Source organism: Pelophylax lessonae (assembly GCF_965119305.1).
Source record: "Pelophylax lessonae genome assembly, chromosome: 2".
Lineage (NCBI taxonomy): Eukaryota > Metazoa > Chordata > Amphibia > Anura > Ranidae > Pelophylax > Pelophylax lessonae.
The window spans coordinates 152829026-152854515 of record NC_138769.1 but is presented as its reverse complement, the minus strand read 5'-3'; the positions used below and the strand labels follow the sequence as shown (position 1 = coordinate 152854515).

The 25490-nt window shown below is 43.6% G+C and overlaps 1 protein-coding gene across 1 annotated transcript in view; it reads right to left on the bottom strand.

The window, feature by feature from the left end:
- LOC309546498 (apoptosis-inducing factor 3-like) overlaps nt 1-25490 on the bottom strand; it is a gene marked incomplete at its 3' end in the record, with an annotated part of 218559 nt that overhangs the window by 31702 nt on the left and 161367 nt on the right. Inside the window, exon 15 of the mRNA XM_082246237.1 lies at nt 17748-17865. Coding sequence (XP_082102363.1) covers nt 17748-17865 — 118 coding nt within the window. The remainder of the gene's footprint in view (nt 1-17747; nt 17866-25490) is intronic.

The following is a 25490-nucleotide window of genomic DNA, read 5'->3' as shown; positions in this document are numbered from 1 at the left end:
AGGAGCAGGTGTATAATAACCGTTCTATGGCAAGGTTTAAAGTCTTGAATAGTGAGATGTAAGATGGCTAAAGCCGGGGAGGGAGAGACGGCAATGTGTGCAATATCAGAAATTAGTGTGAATATTTTATTCCAGAAGGAACGCAGTGAGACACAAGACTATATTGTATGATATAGAGTACCTATCTCTCCGATCATATAAAATTTTAGCTGCACACTTTGTTGCAATACAGTAGTATTAAAAAAAAGAAAAAAAAAAAAAAGGAGGGACAATGTATTTTGTGAAGTTAGCAAGCTGCCTGGATTTCAATTGTAAAATTCAAATTAAGCGATCTTAAAAAGAGGTTGGTCATGGTGAACGAATACGCTTTTCATAGCATCTTTATTAAAGTGGTAGTTATGCAGATATTTAATAAAAATAGTGGACAGACCTACCAAAGTCTACAAGGAAAAGTACAATAGTAATAGGTAATATAACCACAGCCTAAATTGCCACTAAGCTGTGGTCTTGGATACTGTGTTTGCCAAAGGCAGCAATTATCCGCTCAAGCTACTTGAAACTGGTATTAACCATTTATCTACAGGCAACAACCCCCATGGACTACCCAGAACTACACCCCCCCAACTCGCATCTACACAAGCTGTGTTGGGTACTGCCTTTACAGACAGCGCCAGGGACACCATTGAAAGAAAAGGGCAGGCAGAACCAGAAATGGCTGCTCTAACAAGACATCTGAGAGTTGAAGTGAGGGAAGGGGGGAGAAGCGGGTGTGTGTATGCACGTCTGCATGCCAGTAATATCTGTCCTCTATCACCGTGAAACCTCTTTTCCAAACTTCTTCACTTGCTATGAATTAAACCCTATGTCTTTTGCCCAAATCAATGCTCAGACTGGATTCATACTGTTGCAGTGCATGTGCTGCATGCTATGCCCCACATTATATTGCTTTGTATTAACTACTTAAGCCCCAGAGGATTTGGCTGCTTAAAGACCAGGGCCTATTTTGCGATTCGGCACTGCGTGAGTTTAACTGACAATTGCGCGGTCGTGCAACGCTGTACCCAAATGAAATGGATGTCCTTTTTTTCCCACAAACAGAGCTTTCTTTTGGTGGTATTTGATCACCTGTGCGATTTTTACTTTTTGCGCTATGAACAAAAAAAAGCGACAATTTTGAAAAAATAACAATATTTTTCACATTTTTTATATGAAATTCCCCAAAAAAAATGTAAAAATCTAAATTTTTTAACATTTTAGGCCAATTTGTTTTCTGCTACATATTTTTGGTAAAAAAAAAAAAAAAAAAAAAAAATCGCAATAAGCGTATTTTTTGGTTTGCGCAAAAGTTATTGCATTTACTAACTACGGGAAAGATTTATGTAATTTTTATTGTTTTTTTTTTTAACTAGTAATGGCGGCGATCTGCGATTTTGTTTGCAGGACTGCAACATTGCGGTGGACAGATCGAACCCTTGATTGACATTTTTGACACTTTTGGGGGTACCAGTGACATTACTACAGTAATCCGTGCTATACATATGCACTGTTACTGTAAAAATGACACTGGCAGGGAAGGGGTTAACTTTATTGGTGATCAGTGGGTTCAATGTATCCCTAGGGGCGTGATTCGAACTGTGGGGGGCGTGGCTTAGGATGCAACCACAGAGACATACGATCCTACATAGCAGGATCGTATAGTCTCTGCAGTTACATCAGGGAGAATGACAGACGACTGTGTTTACATCAGCCTTTATCCCTCTCCAGCAGGAGATCGCGAGTGGCCGGCAGACATCGGAGCCACCGGTCACATGCGCGGGGATCCATGTGAACGAGCGGGGGCGGGAGCGCTCCCCCCTAAAGGCTCCTGGGCGAGCGACGTAGCCCTACGTCAGTTTGCACAGGAGCGACTGACCGCCACAGTAAATAGTGGTGCGGCGGTGGGCAAGTGGTTAAGACAGACAATTTACTGAATGGGCTGCACAAAACACCAGAAAAAGGTAACGTAGCGTTGGGGACCCCAGTAATGCAGGTGCATTGATAATATGTTAAAATGCCTTTACTTCAGCATAACAATGTGAACCTGGCCTAACTCAAACAAAAGCAATCATTTTAGCAGCACATCTTCATCATTGTACCACTACCATATATATCGGGGTAGATTTACTAAAGACAAATAGCCTATGCACTCTGCAGATGCAGTTGCTCCAGAGCTTAGTAAAATGAGGTAAAGCTTCACTTTGCAATGAATACCCAATCACATGCAAGGAAAATTAAAAAAAAAAATAAGCATTTTTGCTTGCACATAATTGGATGATGGAAGTCAGCAGAGCTCCCCCTCATTTACCAAGTTTTAGAGCAACTGCACCTGAAGAGTGCAACTGCACTTGCAAAGTGTATAGTCTATTTGTCTTTAGTAAATCAAGTAAATTGTAGCTTTGTAGACACCGTCCTGGTTGTGTCATTCCAGTGCTGACTGTTTCTGTAGACAAGTTAATGGTCATATCTGGTGTAGCTGTGCATGATAGCCAATTAGCTTCTAACTTCAGCTTGTTCAATAATGTGGTTGTAACTTCTAATAGGAGTGACACAAGTCGCTCCGACTTAGAAAAAGGGTCCGGAGCTTCTTTGGGGCGACCAGGAGGCGACCGCCATAGACTTCAATGTTATGAAGTCCGTGGCGGCCGCTCCGAGGTCGCGGCGCGCTGCTGGTTGATCCTATCATTTCCTGTGTCCCCCTGTCTGTGCTGATACAGTAATCATGGCCAGTTTATGGTCTTCTGTCAGACGGCTGCTCTCCTTTCTCCCCTGTCTCCCTGCCTGTCAGTTCCAGGGTCTATACCATAACTCATGAGAAATCCTGTAATGCGCTGTGTCACAGAATAATACAATGTGCAGTGTGTGTTGGTTTAAAATTATTGCAGAAAATACCTTATTTACAGGGCAGCTGGGTGCTCACGTGACCTCCTGCCACTCTCCTTATCTCCTCCCGCCTAACGTCAGCGGGGATTCTCAGCCCCTCCCACTGCAGTGCTCGGAGCGGGGCACTCAGTGGTGCTGTAAATAAGGTATTTTCTGCAATAATTGTAAACAAACACACACACTGCACGTTGTATTATCCTGTGACAGGATGGATTACAGGAATTTCTCTCTAGACTTTACAACCACTTTAAGCTTTGAAAATGAACAAAAAAAAAAAAAATGGAAACTTATTGGTTTCTATGCAGAGCTACACCAGATTTTGCACCCCCCCCCCCTCCTTTATATCCTCTATTACTTCATCAACCTTTTTTTTTTTCTTCTCTGTTTTCTCTTACTCTATACTTCTTCTAGTATAAAATCCGTAGGAGCTGTTTATTTTATAGTAAGGTGGACTATCATACTCTTGGACTTCAGAATGGTATTAGACCTAGACTCACGATTAAGCTAGCTACAAATGTTCAGATCATTAAATGGTATTATATTGTCCTATTGTTGTTTGCACTTTACAAGATTTCTGTGTTTATTTACATTATAACAGCTTCCTGTAAATTATCTTTTCTTCCTATTAAAAAGTTATTGAGCAAAAAAAAAAAACCCAGAACAAAAGCCCAGATAATAGTGCCAAATTTACACATTAAGCTAAGCCTTGTGTAGTCCCCCTGATTTCCCACAAACTTAAGGGGATTCCTCCCTTCCTCCTAACAAAGACGTATTACAAGAGCTGTTACACATAAACATGAAAAAAAGTTTGTTGTTTAAGTAATACCCTTTATTGGCTCACCTAAAACTGGAGTTATTAACCACCTCCCACTCGGGCCATTGTAAATATACGGCCGGGTGGGAGTCTCCTCCTTCTGATCGGACGTTCCGGAATGTCCTTCAGAAGGAGAGATATCGCGCTGTCGCGGGCACGCGCAGCGGCGCGATCTCGATGTGTCTGTGTCCCTCGGACACAGAGCAACATCATTCGGCAGGAGGGCCCTGTGATTGGCCCTCCTGATCACATGACGGCTGTGTCCAATCACAGCCGTCATGTAATGTAAATAGAGCCGTTGTAACGGCTTCGATCTCTTCTCCTCCTGACAGATCCTGAGGGATGATCTGTGCTGCAGCGGGGGTGATCAGTGAGTATTTCTAATTACTCACTCATCACAGGGGGGTCTGTGCTGGTAATCAGAACATTGATTACCAGTGCAGCCCTGGGGGGGGGGGGGGAGGGGTGCCACTAGAGCCACCAGGGATGCCCACCCATGACCACCAGGGATGCCCACCATGGCCACCAGGGATGGCAAACAGGGCTCAGAGAGCCCCCCAGTGCCCTCCCTATCAGTGCTGCCCACCAATGCCATCTATCAGTGCTGCCCACCAGTGCCGTTATTGCCATCTATCAGTGCCGCCCACCAGTGCCCATTATTGCCCACCAGTGCTGCCTATCAGTGCCCCCCATCAGTGCCAATCAGTGCCGCCGATCATTGCCGCCCAACAGTGCCACCTATCAGTGCCCATCAGTGCCGCCAATCAGTGCCCATCAGCGCTGCCTATCAGTGCCCACCAATGCTGCATATCAGTGCTATCTATCAGTGCCACAGTGTCTCCTCATCAGTGCCTGTCAGTGCGGCATCATCAGCGCTCATCAGTGCAGGAAAAAACATATCTATTTACAAAATTTTATAACCTAAACCAAAAACTTTTTTTTTTTTTCAAACTTTTCAGTCTTTTTTTATTTGTGCACCAAAAAAAGAAAAAACCTGACGGTGATCAAATACCACCAAAAGAAAGCTCTATTTGTGGGGAAAAAAAGGACACAAATTTGGTTTAGGTACAATGTTGCATGACCACGCAATTGTCATTCAAATTGCAACAGCGCTAAAAGCTGAAAATTGGTCTGGGAAGGAAGGGGTTTAAGTGCCCAGTATTGAGGTGGTTAAAGATGCAAGCTTTCTGAAAAATTCATACCCCTTCTTTAAACATTATAAATGTATATGCCTGAAGAAGGGGCTCACTTTACTACTGACATAAAGAAATGATCGCTTACACACAGTGGACACAACCAAAACACGTACACAGAAATAAAGAGTTTCCCATACTGAAGCAATGGATACAGAAAAATGTTCATGAATCTGTAGCATACTAACACAACCAAAAATGTAAAAAAAAAAAAAAAAAAAAAAAAATCATGAAGCATCATTAACTTATAGAATAGGTTAACCCAACATTTCATATTCCTGATATGTGCCTGCTGTACCATGTACTGTATCCTGTTCCCATTGTATTGCTTCCGTTGCATGAAATACATGTTGTTCTTGCCAGTCACTTTGCTTTCCTAGTAAAAACTGACCATACGAGAGCACAGCATGGTCAGCTTTCTAGCCGGCTCTCCTCCAATGATTAGACTTGTGCCGACATGACCCCCCCCCCCCCCACAGTAAATTTACTGGGAAGATTATTGTGCTGCTTTTTCTCCTCCCCCAGCTTTCTAAGTAGCTGAGAACAGAGGGTATGTGATCACATATAAAAAAGGAAAGGTAAGGGTATTAATAATTTTATATTATATATATATATATATATATATATATATATAGCTGCACGATTCAGGATTAAATGAGAATCACAATTGTTTTGCTTAGAATAAAGATCATGATTCTTAGCGTAACATCTTTAACATTATACAACAAAAATTAGGCTAACTTTACTGTTTAGTTTTTTTTTAATTCATTAAAAAACTGCGTTTGAAAGACTTCTGTGCAAATACAGTCTGACATAAAAGATTGCAACGATTGCCATTTTATTCTCTAGGCCCTCTGCTAAAAAAAAAATAGATATAATGTTTGGGGGTTCCATGTAATTTTCTAGCAAAAATACTGATTTTAACTTTTAAGCAACAGGTGTCAGAAAAAGGCTTAGTCTTTAAGAGGTTAAACTGCCCTCAGATGGAAGTTCATTCCTTTGATCTAAAACATGGGTGTCCAACCTTTTGGCTTCTCTGGGCCACATTGAGTGTAGAGAAATTTTCTCGGGCCGCATATAAAATATATACTATAGTTAAGGTATGTAAGTAATAAAACACCGCGCCCTTCCAGCGCCGTATCAGGAATACTGGAATCTGTATACAGAGGTTTACTTCTTCTGAGAGATATTAAAGGAACACTCTAACCACCATGACCACTTCAGTGATTTGAAGTGGTCATGGTGGTAGGAGTCAGAAACAGTGCACATGCTGGGATATTTACATTTATATGCTGGGGTGTAGTTGCTTCTCTAGCACATATGAACAATAACATGACATATTATGAAAAAACACAACTAGTTATTATTGGCGGGCACTGCTGGTGTGGGTACTGCTGGCGGGTAATGCTGGTGTGGGTACTGCTGGCGGGTAATGCTTTGTGTGGGTACTGCTGGCGGGTAATGCTGGTGTAAGTACTGCTGGGGGGTAATGCTGGTGTGGGTACTGCTGGCGGGTAATGCTGGTTATGTGGGTCCTGTTGGAGGAAGCAGTGGCTGCAGTAGAGAGCAGAGCCGCTGGTTTATTTATGTATTTTAATATGATTTGCTGAAGTTATTAACGGCTATCACGAAATAAATGCACCTTGGGAACTCATTGTTTCATACTCATTGAGTTTATGCAGCACAGCACTTGCACTTTATAAAGTCGCACCTTATGGGCCCAGGTTAATAATCAGCTAACTGTGTCACACCACAAGCCACTAGTGCACTTTATTTCAAACCAACGATTTTTATGACACAATTTTACTTTATTGGCACTTTATTTTAAGTTGGCACTTATAAAAGCACTTACTCACTTTAAGGTAGCGCCATTACAACCTCCTTTTATTTATTTCACAGTGCCCCTGACTTGACTTCCTTCCTCCCCAGCAAAAAATAAATTGTCAGGGGGCAGTGGGCCACATTGTCTGCGGTTCTGGGCCACATGCGGCCCTCGGCCCGCAGGTTGGACATGCCTGATCTAAAAGAACAAAATTTATACAATGTAAAGCATTGTGTTTTTATGCCTCGTACACACGCAACGATTGTTGGCCGTGAATTTTCGGCCAACGTCCGATCGGCCGATTGTCAGCTTGTTAGTATGATGAGAAAAAAAGGAGAAAAACAAGGACCGAAGTCCTGTCCGACCCACTCAGCGCTTATGTAACTGCAACCCCAAATTCAAAGTGGCCACTCACCACTAATGGATGAATATGATAATAAATTATAATCTCTAATATTCAAATATTCAAACACAGCTGCTGCTATAAAATCAATAATATCTAAAAAAGGTGTGTACATAAACAGAGTCCATATATGCACTAGCAGCGCTAACGTGCTCTTACATCCAAGAGCGATAAATATATTGTAAAATTGATCAGTTTATACATTTGGCTGGCCATGCAAACAATGGTAATAAAAAGTCTCTTAGTCCAATGAAACAAGGTAGAAATGGTGTAGAATAGACCCAGGATATCTCCTTCAATATACCAATATAACCACCAAGAGCCTTCACCACACCGCCGTGCTCCCCCCTAGGTAGTGAACACGTACCCTTGTTGCAAAGGTCATGCGCTTTGAACCAAAACCAGTGATCCTCCAATGTCCAATGGTGATCCACCTTTTGATCCTGATACTGCGCCTCCTCATATCCTCTCATACGGATCACATATAATGAAAACAATAGGGACCCATAGCGTAACACGCACCACACCAAAATGTTTATTGATAAAACAGGAATCGCACTCACATGAGATAAGAAATTCCAAGCAGAATATGTGTACCAATCGGAAATCGCCTGCTCCTCCCGCCGTATACGCTGTCTCCACTGTAACGCAAGGTCCGGGTGCCTCTGCTCCCGACTTCCCGGCTCGCGGCAGTCTCGACGGCGTGACGTAGGACGCTAGAACGCTGTGCAGGGTTGCCTAGGTAGCCGCGTGCTCACGCTCTGACGCATTTCGTCATCACTGCCTTCAACTGAGGGCGTCCGTGATGACGAATACAGCCACATAATCAGTATATATAGTACAGCCAGAGTATCAGAATATAACACACGGACACAGTTTAAGTATACAAAGTACAGCCACAGAATCAATATATACAGCCATATACAGTAGGAACACTGTGGCTGTACTATATATGGCTGTATAAGTTGGTACGGAGGCTGTAATGTGTAATCACTGTACCTTCCATGTCCTGCCACCTGACTGTGCATGCACGTGCACCCGCCGCCGGAATCCCACACCTGCTCCTGCAGCCACCTCTTACTCCTGCACATACTCTTCAGAGTATTACTCTTCCAGGGAAAGGATGTGGGCTGCCGCGGCCGTCCAGATCATAACTTCAGGATCAGAATGTGAGGCGCTGGCTTTATCTACCCGTGCGCCGCAATTAAAGAAAAAAATGCTCTCACGGCTCTCACCTCCTGGGCCCCTCAAACCTAGTAGTAGGGGTGCTTCTCCGCTGCGCTGCTCCACAAGCCAATGTTAAGCCACCCTGCTGTGCTGATAGGGACCGGGCACGGCACTGAAGGGCTGGTTCAGCAGCCCTGGCGCTGCCCCTGACTGATATGCGCTGTAGGCCGGTGTCTACCCTGCCAATAGGTAGCGCCGCCCCTGTATGTAGATATACATACATACATACACGCATAGAAATGACACATTGCTACAATGTAAAGTACAGTGTAAAGTAGTGCACAGCTTGTATAACAGCTGGTGTAAATTTGCTGTCCCCTCAAAATAACTCAACACACAGCCATTAACCACTTAAGCCCCGGAAGATTTTACCCCCTTCCTGACCAGGGCCTATTTTGCGATTCGGCACTGCGTGACTTTAACGGACAATTGCGCGGTCGTGCGACGCTGTACCTAAATTTGATCACCTGTGCGATTTTTTGATCATGCGCTATAAACAAAAAAAGAGCGACAATTTTGCAAAAATAACAATATTTTTCACATTTTTTTATATGAAATTCCCCCCCAAAAAATGTAAAAATCAAAATTTTTTAACATTTTAGGCCAATTTGTTTTCTGCTACATATGTTTGGTAAAAAAAAAAAAAAAAAAATTGCAAAAAGCGTATTTTGATTGGTTTGCGCAAAAGTTATTGCGTTTACTAACTAAGGGAAAGATTTTTGTCATTTTTGTTGTTTTTTTTTTAAACGAGTAATGGCGGCGATCTGCGATTTTTTTTTGCGGTACTGAGACATTGCGGCGGACAGATCGGACCCTTGGCTGACATTTTTGACACTTTTGGGGTTACCAGTGACATTACTACAGTAATCAGTGCTATGCATATGTGCTGTTACTGTAAAAATGACACTGGCAGTGAAGGGGTTAACTTTTTTGAGAGGGAGGGGTTAAGTGTGTCCCTAGGGGTGTGATTCTAACTGTGATTGGCTGTGGCTTGATGTGTAAGAACAGTGATCAACGGTCCTACATAGCAGAACCGTATGATCACCGTATGATTGCCAAGACCCTGAAACTGAGCTGCAGCACAGTGGCCATGGCCATATAGCGGTTTAACAGGACAGGTTCCACTCAGAACAAGCCTCACCATTGGTCGACCAAAGCAGTTGAGTGCACGTGCTCAGCGTCATATCCAGAGGTTGTCTTTGGGAAATAGACGTATAAGTGCTGCCAGCATGCTGCAGAGGTTGAAAGGGTGGGGGGGGGGGGTGGGGGGTCAGCCTGTCAGTGCTCAGACCATACGCCGCACACTGCTTCAAATTGGTCTGCATGGCTGTCATCCCAGAAGGAAGCCTCTTCTAAAGATGATGCACAAGAAAGCCCGCAAACAGTTTGCTGAAGACAAGGAGACTAAGGACATAGATTACTGGAACCATGTCCTGTGGTCTGATGAGACCAAGATAAACTTATTTGGGTCAGATGGTGTCAAGCGTGTGTGGCGGCAACCAGGTGAGAAGTACAAAGACAAGTGTGTCTTGCCTACAGTCAAGCATGGTGGTGGGAGTGTCATGGTCTGGGGCTGCATGAGTGCTGCGGGCACTGGGGAGCTACAGTTCATTGAGGGTACCATGAATGCCAACATGTACTGTGACATACTGAAGCAGAGCATGATCCCCTCCCTTCAGAGACTGGGTCACAGGGCAGTATTCGAACATGGTAAAGACCCCAAACACACCTCCAAGACGACCACTGCCTTGCAAAAGAAGCTGAGGTTAAACGTGATGGACTGGCCAAGCATGTCTCCAGACCTAAACCCTATTGAGCATCTGTGGGGCATCCTCAAATGGAAGGTGGAGGGGCGCAAGGTTTTTAACATCCACCAGCTTCGTAATGTCGTCATGGAGGAGTGGAAGAAGGACTCGTGGCAACCTGTGAAGCTCTGGTGAACTCCCTGCCTAAGAGGATTAAGGAAGTTCTGGAAAATAATGGTGGCCACACAAAATATTGACACTTTGGGCCCAATTTGTACTCACTATTGTTGCAAGTGGTTTAGACATTGATGGCTGTGTGTGGAGTTATTTTGAGGGGACAGTAAATTTACACTGTTATACAAGCCGTACACTCACTACTTTACATTGTAGTAAAGTGTAATTTCTTCAGTGTTGTCACACGAAAAGATATAATAAAATAATACTTTTGTGAGATACTGTATACACACACACACACACACACACACACACACACACACCTTTCCGGCAGCAAGAACTAGAGCATGTAGAGGTGGATTAAATATTGGACTCACCTGAAATGTTGGATACTTGCAACAAGCCAACAATCAGCAATGCACTGGGGTTTTAAGACAAAGGCCACTAGAAAGGTAAGTATACATCCTTTTCTTTACATGCCAGCTTTAATTTTTCGACATGATAGTATCAGAATCTTGCCCTATCCCTGCATACTCCCCCAGGATAGAGGGCTTCAAACACCATCTGTATAGTGGTTCAGATCACTAACTCTGTACTGCAGCACACCACTCACTTCTTTTACCATATAAAACCAACAATAAGGCCATTAGTACTTGGTGGTGTTGCTCCAGGCTGAGGTGTAGAACCCCAATTGGCACTCAGCACAGTAGTAAAACTCATCCAGTGAGCAATAAATATGTAAACATAGAAACCGCCACTCACCATAGCCAATCCTAGTGTGGATGTAAACAGTGAAAGCCTCAGTCAACACTGCTCCTTGGGCCACGCCCCCTATAATTAAGCCCGTGGGGCAAAACAAGTCAGGAGGCGTGGTCCCAGGGGCCATATGGACTCAGGTTTTATGTTTAAATAACAAAAACAACATATACAGAAAGTATAGACAATACAGGGAGCTCTTTAGGTATCACTGATATCTTACAAATGTTGTACAATTTGTTATGTTGTATGTTTGTATCATTAACCACTGGCTGAAGAGTTTCGTGATGACACAGCGACTGGTTTGGTGGCGAGCAGGAGAACTCGGTTACTGGCTTACACTGGTCTGGTGTGGCGGCGATCAGAAACATTGTTGCTGGATGCACTGTGTTGGCGACACTATGGCTAGTGTGGTGGTATTTTGGGACACTGTTGATGGCTGTATTGGTCTGGCAGCAATCAGAATCACTGTTGAGGGCTGCACTTGCCTGGTGACACTGTACTGGGGTTGTAGTCTGGAACGAAGAAGTGTAATTTATGACTGTTGAAAGCCTGAGGGGGTTCATTGGAATTTGGGTTCCTGCAAGCGGCAAGTCTCACATATGAGGTATCCCTATACTTGAGAGAAGTAGCAGAATGTGTTTTTGGGTAGAATTATAAGTATGTTCATCCTATGTGTTAGAAAACAGTCCGTTAGACTTACTGGTAACAGTGTTTCTACGAACCCTTCAGGACAGTAACACATGAGAGATGAGAGGCTCCACCCTACAGGATACACAATCTGTTCACATCTGTTAACCCCCCCCCCCCTTCCCCCTGTCCCTCAGTTGTAAAAAAGTAGTTCTCTAACTGATTCACAAGGGATGTATAATCACTTAGGTACTTACCACCTATTGTTTACATTCATTCCTCACCCTTTTAACAGGGCGGGAAGTAGGCCTGCCATCCTGGAAGGTTCGTAGAAGCACCGTTACCGGTAAGTCTAATGGACGGTTTTCTCCTCTCACCTTCCAGGATGGCAACAAATGAGAGAATAATAAAGTATTAAGTATTACTATAACACCTATAACAGAATATAATACGTATAGTAAAAAAATAAATAGATAAATAAAAAAAGGGGGAGGTAGAGAGGGAAAGGGAAAAAAAAGAAGAGAGGGGGGTAGGAAAAAGGAACAGGGATAGAGTAGAGATAATGGAAAGGAAGGGGAAAAGAAGGCCCCGAACTGCAGGTTACGAAGTTATCAAATTCGGATGAGAACCAGAAGTGTAGCCATAAAGTCCACATAATGGAATGAGGCTCGCACTTACCAGCATCCAAGGCTATCATACATTCCATGTGTTTGATCCTGTCCATTTCACAAGCCCAATCTGAAAGAGAGGGAACCCTCTGCTGTCGCCAATTTCTAGGGACAACAGTTCATGCAGCTGTCAGGAAATGACCAATTCGACTTTTCTTGATTTTTTTGTATGATCCTGGTAGCATAGATAATATAGTTATGCGAGGATCATTTGGAATTTTGCCCCCAATGAGTTTTTCATATAGGTTAAGTATTGTATCCCAAAAAAGGAACAATGCACGGGCATGTTCCCCAAATGTGTGACATGTTACCAGGTGCTTGCAGACACTTCCAAAATGTGTCAGGTATGTTGTGATCGATTTTGTGCAGGATAGTAGGGCAGCGATACCACCTAGACACAATTCGGTTATTACGTTCCTGAGCAAGAGAGGAGGTAGACATTTTAAAAGAAAGCGCCAATATTTTGCCCCACTCAATATCCTCAGAAGGTATGTTCAGTTCCCATTCCCATTTCGAGAGGAATGATGGTGGATCCGGGTAAGTTACTTGTATTAGGATCCGATATATCGAGGACAACGAGTGCTCTGGTCTCCCAGTCTAGGACAGCAGTGACTCAAAGGCTGTTTTGGATCTACTCAAATCACTGATATTCGGCACCTTGTCTATGAAATGTGTATATTCGAGCCAAGCTTCAGATGGATACTGGCAGGCATTATTTTACCATTTGGAAGGGTATGGTTCAGCAGGGGGGGTATCAGCCTTCTGCCAGGACAAGAATTTGAGGTGATTATAAGTAGGAGAAAAAGACGCAATACCAAATAGTGGTGTCACAGGACTAGGTCTTGATCACAGTAGCCCCCTAGCCAAGTATTGGTCTCAAATGTGTTGGATGTCGCTAAGGGCAGTAAGTCAGTAGGAGGTCTGTGTGTCGGGTCTGTCCATGGTAGAGATGTGAGGTCTGGAGAGATTAAATCGTGTTCTAATAATGTCCATAACTTAGTGAATTTACCATGATACCAATCAATTATCATGATTAATGAGGCTTCATGAGAATATACTAGAAGTATGGGAAGAGCAACACCTCCTCTAACTTTGGGTAACCCCAGGATGGATGGGCCAATTCTAGGTCTCTTAGATTTCCAGATAAAGTTGCGGATAGCCCTATTGACTTCTTGAAAAAAACCTAGACTGTCCTGGCATTTTAGGGCCTTAGAAAATTAAATAGCCAGTCAAAACATCAGGGTTGATACATTTCAAGTATACAGTATATACCATAGTTTGTATAGCTCTAAGTTTCTAACATAGCATAATACATTTTGGTCTAAATTTAAGCAAAGTTTTAAAGCAGAAACAGGGAAGAAAACTCGGTCTAAAAAAAATGGCATGGATAAGAAGGGGGTTTAACACGACGGCTTTAAGTGGTTAACAGAAAAGGAATAAAAGTGGAACAAGGGCCAGCCAGCTTTGTGAGTTTTTCTAACTTAGGTTAGAAACTTAACTTAGATTTTTCTTGCAAACCATTTCATATGAATGGAAAAAGGTCTGATAGCCTTTTGTTAATAGAGTGGGAAAAATAAATGGTTGTTTGATATGGTGCTTATGGTGCTTTTGGTAATGGACTATTCTCTTTCGCAAGAACTTATTAATGATTCAGTCTGATACTTGCTATGCATTTTTATATATTTTGTGCCAGACATGTTTTATAAATGCTTTTTACATAGTTCTATATGAAATCAAAGTTTACTCAAACAGAAACCACATCCTTTGTAGTGTCACGTTTTGTTACAGGGCAATACTGTATATGATAATATTAAGATGAGTTGTCTTACATTAGAATACCAGAGATCAAAATATTGATCTCTTTTGTCCCAAATCTTTTCAAATTCTTCGGGTGATCTCTAGTCTGGAAGGTTAGCAATAGAAGAGTAAGCATGCACTTTGTTACTCCTTTTGGAGCAGAGGTCACAGGAGAGTGACAGAGTAATACATACAGTGGGTACGGAAAGTATTCAGACCCCCTTAAATTTTTCACTCTTTGTTATATTGCAGATATTTGCTAAAATCATTTAAGTTCATTCTTCTTCCTCATGAATGTACACACAGCTCCGCATATTGACGGAAAAACACAGAATTGTTGACATTGTTGCAGATTTATTAAAAAAGAAAAACTGAAATATCACATGGTCCTAAGTATTCAGACCCTTTGCTGTGACATATTTAACTCAGGTGCTTTCCATTTCTTCTGATCATCCTTGAGATGGTTCTACACCTTCATTTGAGTCCAGCTGTGTTTGATTATACTGATTGGACTTGATTAGGAAAGCCACACACCTGTCTATATAAGACCTTCCAGATCACAATGCATGTCAGAGCAAATGAGAATCACGAGGTCAAAGGAACTGCCTGAAGAGCTCAGAGACAGAATTGTGGCAAGGCACAGATCTGGCCAAGGTTACAAAAAGATTTCTGCTGCACTTAAGGTTCCTAAGAGCACGGTGGCCTCCATAATCCTCAAATGGAAGACGTTTGGGATGACCAGAACCCTTCCTAGAGCTGGCCGTCCGGCCAAACTGAGCTATCGGGGGAGAAGAGCCTTGGTGAGAGAGGTAAATAAGAACCCAAAGATCACTGTGGCTGAGCTCCAGAGATGCAGTCAGGAGATGGGAGAAAGTTGTAGAGAGTCAACCATCACTGCAGCCCTCCACCAGTCGGGGCTTTATGGCAGAGTGGCCCGACGGAAGTCTCTCCTCAGTGTAAGACACATGAAAGCCCGCATGGAGTTTGCTAAAAAACACCTGAAGGACTCCAAGATGGTGAGAAATAAGATTCTCTGGTCTGATGAGACCAAAATAGAACTTTTTGGCCTTAATTCTAAGCGATATGTGTGGAGAAAACCAGGCACTGCTTATCACCTGTCCAATACAGTCCCAACAGTGAAGCATGGTGGTGGCAGTATCATGCTGTGGGGTGTTTTTCAGCTGAAGAGACAGGACGACTGGTTGCAATCGAGGGAAAGATGAATGCGGCCAAGTACAGGGATATCCTGGATAAAAACCTTCTCCAGAGTGCTCTGGACCTCAGACTGGGCCGAAAGTTTACCTTCCAACAAGACGATGACCCTAAGCACACAGCTAAAATAACGAAGGAGTGGCTTTACAACAACTCCATGACTGTTCTTGAATGGCCCAGCCAGAGCCCTGACTTAAACCCAATTGAGCATCTCTGGAAAGACCTAAAAATGGCTGTCCACCAACGTTTACCATCCAACCTGACAGAACTGGAGAGGATCTGCAAGGAGGAATGGCAGAGGATCCCCAAATCCAGGTGTGAAAGACTTGTTGCATCTTTCCCTAAAAGACTCCTGGCTGTATTAGATCAAAAGGGGGCTTCTACTAAATACTGAGCAAAGGGTCTGAATACTTAGGACCATGTGATATTTCAGTTTTTCTTTTTTAATAAATCTGCAACAATGTCAACAATTCTGTGTTTTTCTGTCAGTATGGGGTGCTATGTGTACATTCATGAGGAAGAAGAATGAACTTAAATGATTTTAGCAAATGGCTGCAATATAACAAAGAGTGAAAAATTTAAGGGGGTCTGAATACTTTCCGTACCCACTGTATGTAGAAAACATTTGAACAGACTCTCCTTATTCTAGACCTAGATAATTCTTTAACCAAAATCGAGTGATAAAATCACATTTAACCTGCATTTGCAGCAATTGTAAATATCTGAAATTTGGTACAATTGTGAGAACTGTATGTAAAAGAGATGCAAGTATCACACACATATGTACATAAAAGGTAACTGGTATAAGGGCATATTCACACCACATTACGGTGTGCTGCAACTCACCTGTTGTGTTAAACTGCCCATTTAAAATAACTGGGCTGAAATGCACAACACATGAGAAAATGGGTCAGGCTGCATTTTATTGCAGCACAATGGATAGGACACCATGTTCTTTGCCATACTGCATTGCATGTCAAATGCTTTGGAGGGCACATGCATTTTGGAGAGGTGTTGGGGAGCCAATTATGATGAATGGCATAGCAGCCAACCAACGCTTGTTCATTGTAACTCACATTACAAAAGCACAGTGTTGTGCCCTAAAGTTTTACCTTTAATATCAGGATGAGCATGGAGTGGGTTATACAAATATTAAATTCTGAGACTACAAGATATCACATTTAAATGATGGATACATGACATACTGTAGTGTAGATTGGACAACTGGAACTCACCAAAGCCAATGATATACTGACACAGCCAACTTCCACAGCTATATTTAACTACAGAGTCCAAATCTCCCCCTCCCACCTGTTCTGATGCAACGGTGTACACACATGCATGCAAACTTGTGATCTAGCAGGTTTTGCTGAGAAAGGAATCACTTTTCTTACTAAGATTGCTAGGGGCAGATGCCTAATATAATACACACATACTGTATATCCCTTCTAAATCTCATTCGATAAGATGAAAGGTCATTTAAAGATGTTTTATTACAATGTCTGATCTGAATTGGAGGTATAATTTGGAAAGCATGAAGGCATTAGAATGGATACAAGGAAGTTACTACAACAACCAACTTATATATAGAGAACAAAAAAAAAAAGTTCTATGGGTCGCAATGAAGAGCAAAGGGTTTGATTTGTTTTTGGAGATCAATGCTGTTTTTTTTCCATGTCAATTTTCTGCTACTGATCTGCTGGTTTAATACATCTAATTATCTGAAATAGTTTGGGCACTAACTGGCTAATTTTAGTAGGCTACTTTTAGTCATTTCTACAGTGGTTAAAAAGAATGAGACCTTTTTCACTTTTAGGTGCAAAGCTTCTGCCCAATACCGGGCCCCACCTGAGAAAGGGACAGAAATATTTTGCTTTATATATGCTCTATTGCACATAAAGATTTTCCAGATTCTGGGCTCCAAATGGTAACCATACATGTGTGAATATTTTTGGCAGTCATGTAATAAATCTCCCAGTGTATAGAGAGCAATCAATCATGTTTGTGGACCTTGCCAGACCAGAGTCACAGGAGGATGAACACGTCAAATGGCAATTGGTGCATCTAGGTTGATTAAACACTAAATAGAAAAAAAGAAAACCCTATCGGAAGTAAAAGGGAGTTCAACCACAATACATTGAAGAGAAGATGCATGCCATCTTATATAAACATTCCTGGAGTTCCACAGATGACCTAAAACTGATTTTAATCCCCTAAAATAAACAGATTTAGTCACTGAATTTGCTCCTCCTAATTATATACAGCTATTTTATTTGAACATCAATTAATGTAAATGTTTACTACTCTTTTTTTTATAACAGACCAGGCCTGAATTTTTGTCTGCATTTGCTTTGTTAAGAGCAACATTCATATTATATATTACCTACCATGAGAGTGAGCCATCTGCCAGTGTCCAATATTTGCTCTGTGTCCCTCCATCATGGACAGAGGAAATGATACAACATCCCCAGCAGCGAAGACATCAGGAACACTGGTGCGCATAAACTGAGGTAATAAAGACACTTTTGATTAGAAGCACAATTACACAGATCATAAAAAAAGGGAAAGAAAAAAAAAGAAAACTAGAAGACCTTAGTGGAAAGCTATTTAAAACCCTAAGTAGGTATGACCAAAACCACATACAATAAGAGATGTTAGCAGGGTTTTCAGCATCTATATTTCTATATGTATGTGTTTGGTCAATAAATGAACACAGAGTTTGGGTCTGTTATACAAGCTTTGAAAAGAACGTGAGAACTGCTTTTGTCTTGGTATAAGTCAACTGGAATGCAAAACATAGAAACATAGAATGTGTCGGCAGATAAGAACCATTTGGCCCATCTAGTCTGCCCAATATATCTGAATCCTATGAATAGTCCCTGGCCCTATCTTGTATGAAGGATAGCCTTATGCCTATCCCATGCATGCTTTAACTCCTTCACTGTATTTGCAGCTACCACTTCTGCAGGAAGGTTATTCCATGCATCCACTACTCTCTCAGTAAAGTAATACTTCCTCATATTACTTTTAAACCTTTGCCCCTCTAATTTAAAACTGTGTCCTCTTGTGGTAGTTTTTCTTCTTTTAAATATGCTCTCCTCCTTTACCGAGTTGATTCCCTTTATGTATTTAAAAGTTTCTATCATATCGTTTCTCAAAGAAGTTTGATGTGGATGAGAAGAGAGGACCTGTAGGGTCAAGACAAGGTCAATAGCAAGTTAAGTAAACCAGTGAGGGACACTTCTTAAAATCACCTAGAAAACAAGCTAAAGGCATGCACTGATAAGAACACTGTAACCACCAAAAAGTGTAATTTTGATTTACCTGTAAATTGCAAATTTTTGGAGTACAGTACAGGACACAACCAAACTATTCATAGACCCTGGGTTACATGCTCCTACCTTCAAAAGACTGGACACTGGCAAAGCTTTTAAGAACTTGCCCCTGGGCACCTACCCTATAATCCTAATCTATTCTGCAGAGTAGATCCTACTCTAAGCAATGCTGAGTAACCAAGGAATGGAAGGGAGGGTGTCCTGTACTGTACCCAAGGTACAGGATTTACAGAGGAGTCAAAATTCCTCTTATCTTAATCGTACAATACTGGACACAAGCAAAGCATTCATAGACCCTGGGATGTCCCCAAGCAATGAATGAGGTGAATAAGTAACAACTATGAGAGAAGAACTGTGTCAACAGGCCCAACAAAAAGGGCCAAAAGATCTAGCTTCACAGTGCTGCTGCAAGAACCTTGCAGCTGCAAGCTGCATCTGTAGAAGATTGGACATTCACCTCCTATAACTTTGAAAAGTTATGAACAGAGGACCAGGTGGTGGCCTTACACAGTTGGGCTAAAGAGTTCTGGTGCTGGGATATATGTATTTGGGAGTGTAAGCTCTAGCTAAGCGAATTTTTCTTATCCATTAAGCAATGGTGGACTTAGAAACATTGTGTCCCTTGCGAGGTCCTAATGACAGGGAATCCGTCTTCCTGATTGAAACGGATGCTTTGAAGTAGATGTCAATGGCTCTGACTATGTCCAAGCAAAGAAGAGAAATGTCCAACTGCTTCATTTAAGTCTTCATTTAAGTGGAAGACTAATACCATCTCGGGAAGAAAAGATTGTCTTGAGCATAAGAAAACTTGCCTTTGTAAAGGATGAGGAATAGCTCTTTACAAGACAGACTTGTGAGACTCAGAGGCTCATCCGACAGCTGTGATAACTCTCAAAAAGGCCACTTTGCAGAGGAGGTCATCTCAGGTGGTTTCTACAGGGCAGAGAGAACCAAACTGATATCCCAAAAAAAGCACAAGGTGCTGCAAGGGGGACTTGATTGATGCGAGATATGATTTGAAAAAAGTCAAGTCCTGGAAGGCCAGAATCCGACCCACAGAGTAATCTCTGGGATTGAAGAGCCTGTGGCTACACCAAGCAAGCAAGGTTTTCAATGTTCGATAATAAATCCTTCTGGATGTGGCTTTTAGCATGGTAGGAATGACAGACTCAGAAGCCCCTCCGCCTCTTAACATCTGGGCTTCAACGGCCATGACGTTTGGGAAGCATAGATTACCCTGAACTGGGACCAGGGAACTATCAAGGCATCAGAAGCTAGAGGGTCTATTGTCCTGGCCACAAACCAAGGTAGGTATTAAATCTGGAGGCTCGGAGGTCTACATCTGGAGTCCTCCATTTCTGACATATCAAATTCAAGATGTGTGGGTGAAGAACTCATTCCCCTTGAATGAGCTTATGTCTAGATGAAGGGCTCATTTCCCTTGAGAACATCACTAAGCCCACCCTTTCCACCAGCTGTGCGATTTATAGAAGCTGTACTACAGCTTCTATGAACACATGATCTCTGAATGGAGGGGGGTGAAGCTATTACCCACCCACTCCCCATTCAGAGATCTTGTGATTCAGAGGAAAGATGAAACTTTGTCCTAAACCAAGAAGAATGCGCACAAGGGACAAACTAAATGTAAATTATGTTCATTGTGCTGATTGTTACGTTTGTAATTTAGGCTAAAAATGGATTTTTGTAAAATCTTACCGTAAAATCTTTTTCTCTTAGCTCATTGACAGACGTAGTCCTCGGTGATTCAGCACCTTCGGTTATGCTGCCCTCCACAGGAGTAGGACTAGACAGGAAATAAAATGCTCTGGCCACACCCTAGGGGCAGTCCCCGAGGGTATATCCTCTCTCTCTCTGCCACAGCAAATCAGTTATGTCACAAAGCAGTGTTTAGAGAATTTAACCCAACCCAACTCCAAAACAGAGGGGCGGGTACTACGTCTGTCAATGAGCTAAGAGAAAAGGATTTTACGGTAAGATTTTACAAAAATCAATTTTTCTCTATCGCTCATTGACAGACGTAGTCCTCTGTGATTCAGCACCTTCGGGACGTCCCAAAGCAGTACCACAAATGAGGGGTGGGAAAAATGGAAATTAAATCCAATCTAGAAGGCCCAACCGGTGCCAACTAGAAGTTTTACAATGCTCATCCTCAATGATGAGACTCAACAAAAAATTTTTCAACAGAAAAAATCCTCGAGGTAGACCACCGGTCTCCTCAAATTGCGGCCTGCAAAACCTTGCGGCCAAATGAGGCATCCGCTGATGCCATCACATCAATTTTATAAAATTTTGTAAAGGTATGTACCGACGACCAGGTGGCCGCCTTACATACCTGGACCACTGACGCCTGATGGCGGAAGGCCCAGGAAGTACTGAGCGCTCGAGTGGAGTGCGCCCTAACAGGGAACGGAGGATTCCGACCCTTAATAGAATAAGCCTGTACCACCGTCTGTCTAATCCATTTGGCGATAGTCGCGGCAGATGCAGGCAACCCCTTTCTGGGGCCATCCGTGATCACAAAAAGTGAATCCATCTTACGGAACGATTCCGTAGCCTTCAGGTATACCCTGATTGCCCGAACCACATCCAAGGAATGCAACGCACATTCCCGAGGATGATTGGGCTGAGGACACAAGGAAAGTAGTACAATATCTTCATTCAGATGAAAATCTGAAACCACCTTAGGAAGAAAGGATGGCTTAGGATGAAGTACTACCTTATCCCTATGAATCACTAAGTATGGGGACTGGCATGATAAAGCAGCCAGTTCTGACACCCTGCGTGCAGAAGTAATAGCCACCAAGAAGGCCACCTTCTGGGATAAAGTAAGCAAGGGAATCTCCCTGATGTTTTCAAAGGGAGGTTTCTGTAGAACCGACAAAACCAAATTAAGATCCCAGGGCGGTAAGGGCGCGCGGACTGGTGGAGCCAGATGCCGCACCCCCTGGATGAAATTCCGCACCAAGGACTTGGTAGCTAAAGGTTTCTGAAAGAAGATTGCTAATGCTGAAACTTGACCCTTGATGGTGCTCAAGGCTAGTTTCTGCTCAACCCCTTTTTGCAAAAAGGCCAATATTCGAGTCACCGAATAGGTACGTGGAGGAAATCCTAAAGATTCGCACCACGCGATATAAGTCTTCCATGTGTGATAATAGACTCTGCTGGAAGTCGCTTTCCTTGCTTTAATAAGGGTAGGAATGACTGAAGCTGACAACCCTCTGTCCTTCAGTACTTGGGTCTCAATGGCCAGGCCATTAAAACCAGCGACTGTAAAGCACGATGGTAGATTGGTCCTTGAGACCGCAGATACTCCTTGAGACGAAGTTCCCACGGAACGTCCGCGACTAGCATGTCCAAGTCGGCCAGGCTGGCTTGACGAGGCCAGCCTAGAATTTCTAGAACCACTGGCGCTGACTGGATCTGAACCAGGCGTCCCTAGAGCTATCTGGCCCTGACCATCCTACAAAGTCTGGTCGTTTTCTGTTCCCACACATTTATCAGACACCCGATTCCTATCAGGAACGGTGATCTTTCCTGGTTTAACCTCAGGGACCGAAGTCACCTGGCTAGAGGCTTCTTGGTCTGTCTGGTCAACCGGATCCAATTCCTGTGGGGAATTGAGACTAATCTTTGGAAAAGGTAAAGGAAAAGATCTGTTCAGGGAACGGTGACTACCGCTCCCTGTAGTACTTAAATGTTGGAAGGGAAGAATCGCACCGGTAGCAGTAGTCGATGCTCGATCTAATGTCCTGAATACCGGTGAAAACGTCCCCCCACCCTCAAACCGGGTGGGGGCGCACCTTCAGGCTCTGTAATCCTTTGCTTCGGGTTTGGCTGAGTCGGTCCTCTGTTTGTCCGACCAGCCCTTCTTGAACCCTCCTGGAGGAGTCTTGCCTTTCCCGCTTGTTCCAGCCGGGCGTGCGAACCCTTTATGGGCGGTAAAGAAAGGTCCTCGCATGTTACGAGGTCCCTTAGCTTTAGCAGCCTGTGGCAAGAAAGTGCTCTTGCCCCCAGTGGCATCCTTAATGATCTCATTTAGGGGGGCCCCAAATAGGCGATTCCCCTGAAAGGGGAGATTCGTCAAGGTCTTTTTGGAACCTAGGTCTGCTGACCAGCATTTTAACCACAGCACACGTCTGAGGATTACCGCTGACATAGATGCATGCCCTAATAGGGGGGTCACAGACAAACTGTAGCCCTTGTATAATCTGTTCCATCAAATCAGATGTTCCCTGGGGGATATCTTTCCCCCTCAGGTCTTGGCGTACCAATCTCGCCCATTCCGTTAGTGTCTGGGAAACTAGACCAATAACAATTACTGGTCTAAATGCTGACCCTATCAGGGAGAAGATAGTGCGGGACTCCGCTTCCACCTTTCGATCCACCGGATCCTTAAAGGACGAAGTGTCCTCCACTGGGATAACCGTGGCTTTATTCAGCCTGGAAATAGGTGGATCCACCACTGGTGGTACCGTCCATTTCTTAATGAAGGATTCCTCAAACGGATAGCGTCTAGCAATACGCTTGGAAATAGTAAAGGTACGCTTAGAATGCTCCCATTCTTCTTTAATTTTATTACCAAAACACTTGGGTACAGGAAAAACCTTCACCGTTTTGATGGGCTTGTTAGTACCAAAGGGAATCTCTGTTTCAGTTGCCTCTGCCGGTAAAACCTCAAGTCTTAAGGTTTCCCGCACCGCCACAACTAGTGCGTCCACCAATGCTTCTTCCCGAATTATGGCGGAAGTATGAACGTCCTCCTCACTGTCTGAAGGAACTTTACCTGAGATAACAGCCCTTGCAGAGGGGCCTGCAGCTGCAGTGACCATCTCTGAATCTGAGTCAGAGGTGTCAGATGATATAGGGGTAGGCGGGGGTCGCTTTCTTGACCCCCGTCCCTGACAGGCCGTCTCCACCCGAGCCACCAAAGACTCCAAAGCTGATGTAAATGCGTCTATACTCTGTGCACCGGCGGGTCCCGTGGTCCCCTCGAGGGAAACAGGTGGGGGTGCTTGTGTGGCAGGGTCCATGATAATTCCAGTTACTACCCGGAAAATTCAATCCAAAAATAAAACTTTTTTTTTTTTTTTCTTAGACCCCCAGCGCCACAAAGCCCCTCAGTGTTAGCTGCTTAGGGACCCCTATCGAGCGAGAGAGAGAGAGACCCCCAGGCTCACCACTTGATGCTCAGAGTTTTCCACTGCACTTGTCTCAGCACTGTCTCGAACCGACAGGAAGTCTCTTGGCTGGCTGCCCGGGAAGAAAGGAGGCGGCTCCGCCCCTCCGTACGCCTTCCGGCGCCTCTTCTAGCTCCACGAGGTGTTTGGGTCACCTCAAACATGGCCGCCCCCATGCTGGAGACACGAGGCTACGCCAAAATGGCGGCCTCGTGCGATCTAGCAAACAATGGCGGCGGTTGTACCGAATAGCGGCGTGACTGCAGAGCATCACAACACCTTCTCTACATGGGGATTTAGCCTGGTCGGCGGTACCGGACCCTGGCGGACCGCATGGCCGTTGGAAGGCCTGCTATTGCTGGAGACCTGACTTGGAAAGCAGTCTACATGTCCGTGGCTTCTGACTGGTAGGATACTTATATTATCACAGTAAGATTCCAGTACTGCCACTCATTACAATCTTTTAACATATTTACAATTAGATTGTCAGCTCCCAAACCAAGCCTCCTGGCTTTTTGCACACAACAATCACACTCAAAGTAGGGGGATCTGTGCCATGTTATAGGATAGAGGGGAACTCATCCTTACCATACAGAAAGGGGCCCGCGTTCACCACAAGACCCGTCAGGGGAAAGGGGGAACATACTACTCACCATACCGGAACCAGGCGGGGGCCAACTCCTGACAGTACCCCTCTCCACCGGGGCGGGAGGGCTGTCGACCAATACGGACGCCTTGACTCATGGTCCTTGGCGTTTCAGCGAGACATTTAACTCGCAGGGTCAGTCCCTCCAGTGGGACTATGTCGCGGCCGACCCAGCGCGGAGCTATGGCCTGCACGCGCTCGTAGGCTGAACTGGGGTGACCACCGGATCTCAACATCCAGCCCGTCGCCCAGTTCAGCTTTCTTGCTTGAAGATCTCACAGGAACACTGGAGAAAAAAAGCTGTCTAAAAATCTTTTTAAGAAAAAAATCCTGCCAGGACCGAAGATCCCAGCAAGGTATCTAGGTCCTTACTCCTAACTAGACAGAAAAAAACTGATTTGCTGTGGCAGAGAGAGAGAGAGGATATACCCTCGGGGACTGCCCCTAGGGTGTGGCCAGAGCATTTTATTTCCTGTCTAGTCCTACTCCTGTGGAGGGCAGCATAACCGAAGGTGCTGAATCACCGAGGACTACGTCTGTCAATGAGCGATAGAGAAATTAGGCTTTAATCCATTTGCTTCCAGAGCAGTTTTTGCATTTTTTGCAGATGTTTAAAAAATCCTTTTAGGCCTGAAGATTACGTAAACCACCAAACAATATATATTTTCTGAAATCAAACACTATAGAAAATAAAATAGTGGTAGTTCCAGTTTTTTTGGGTCATACAATTTTAGCACAATGGTAGCGCAATAGATTACCTAATTATTTGTTAAAATATAAAAGATGCGCTGAGTAAATAGATACTCAACGTGTCAAGCCTTAAATTTGCGTGCGTCCATGAAATGGCGTCAAACTTTGATAGCCTATATTTTCCATAGGCAAAGCTTTAAAAGCTCTTAAAGGTCATCAGTTTAGAAATAAGTGGTATCTCCACCTTTGTAAGCGTAAAAA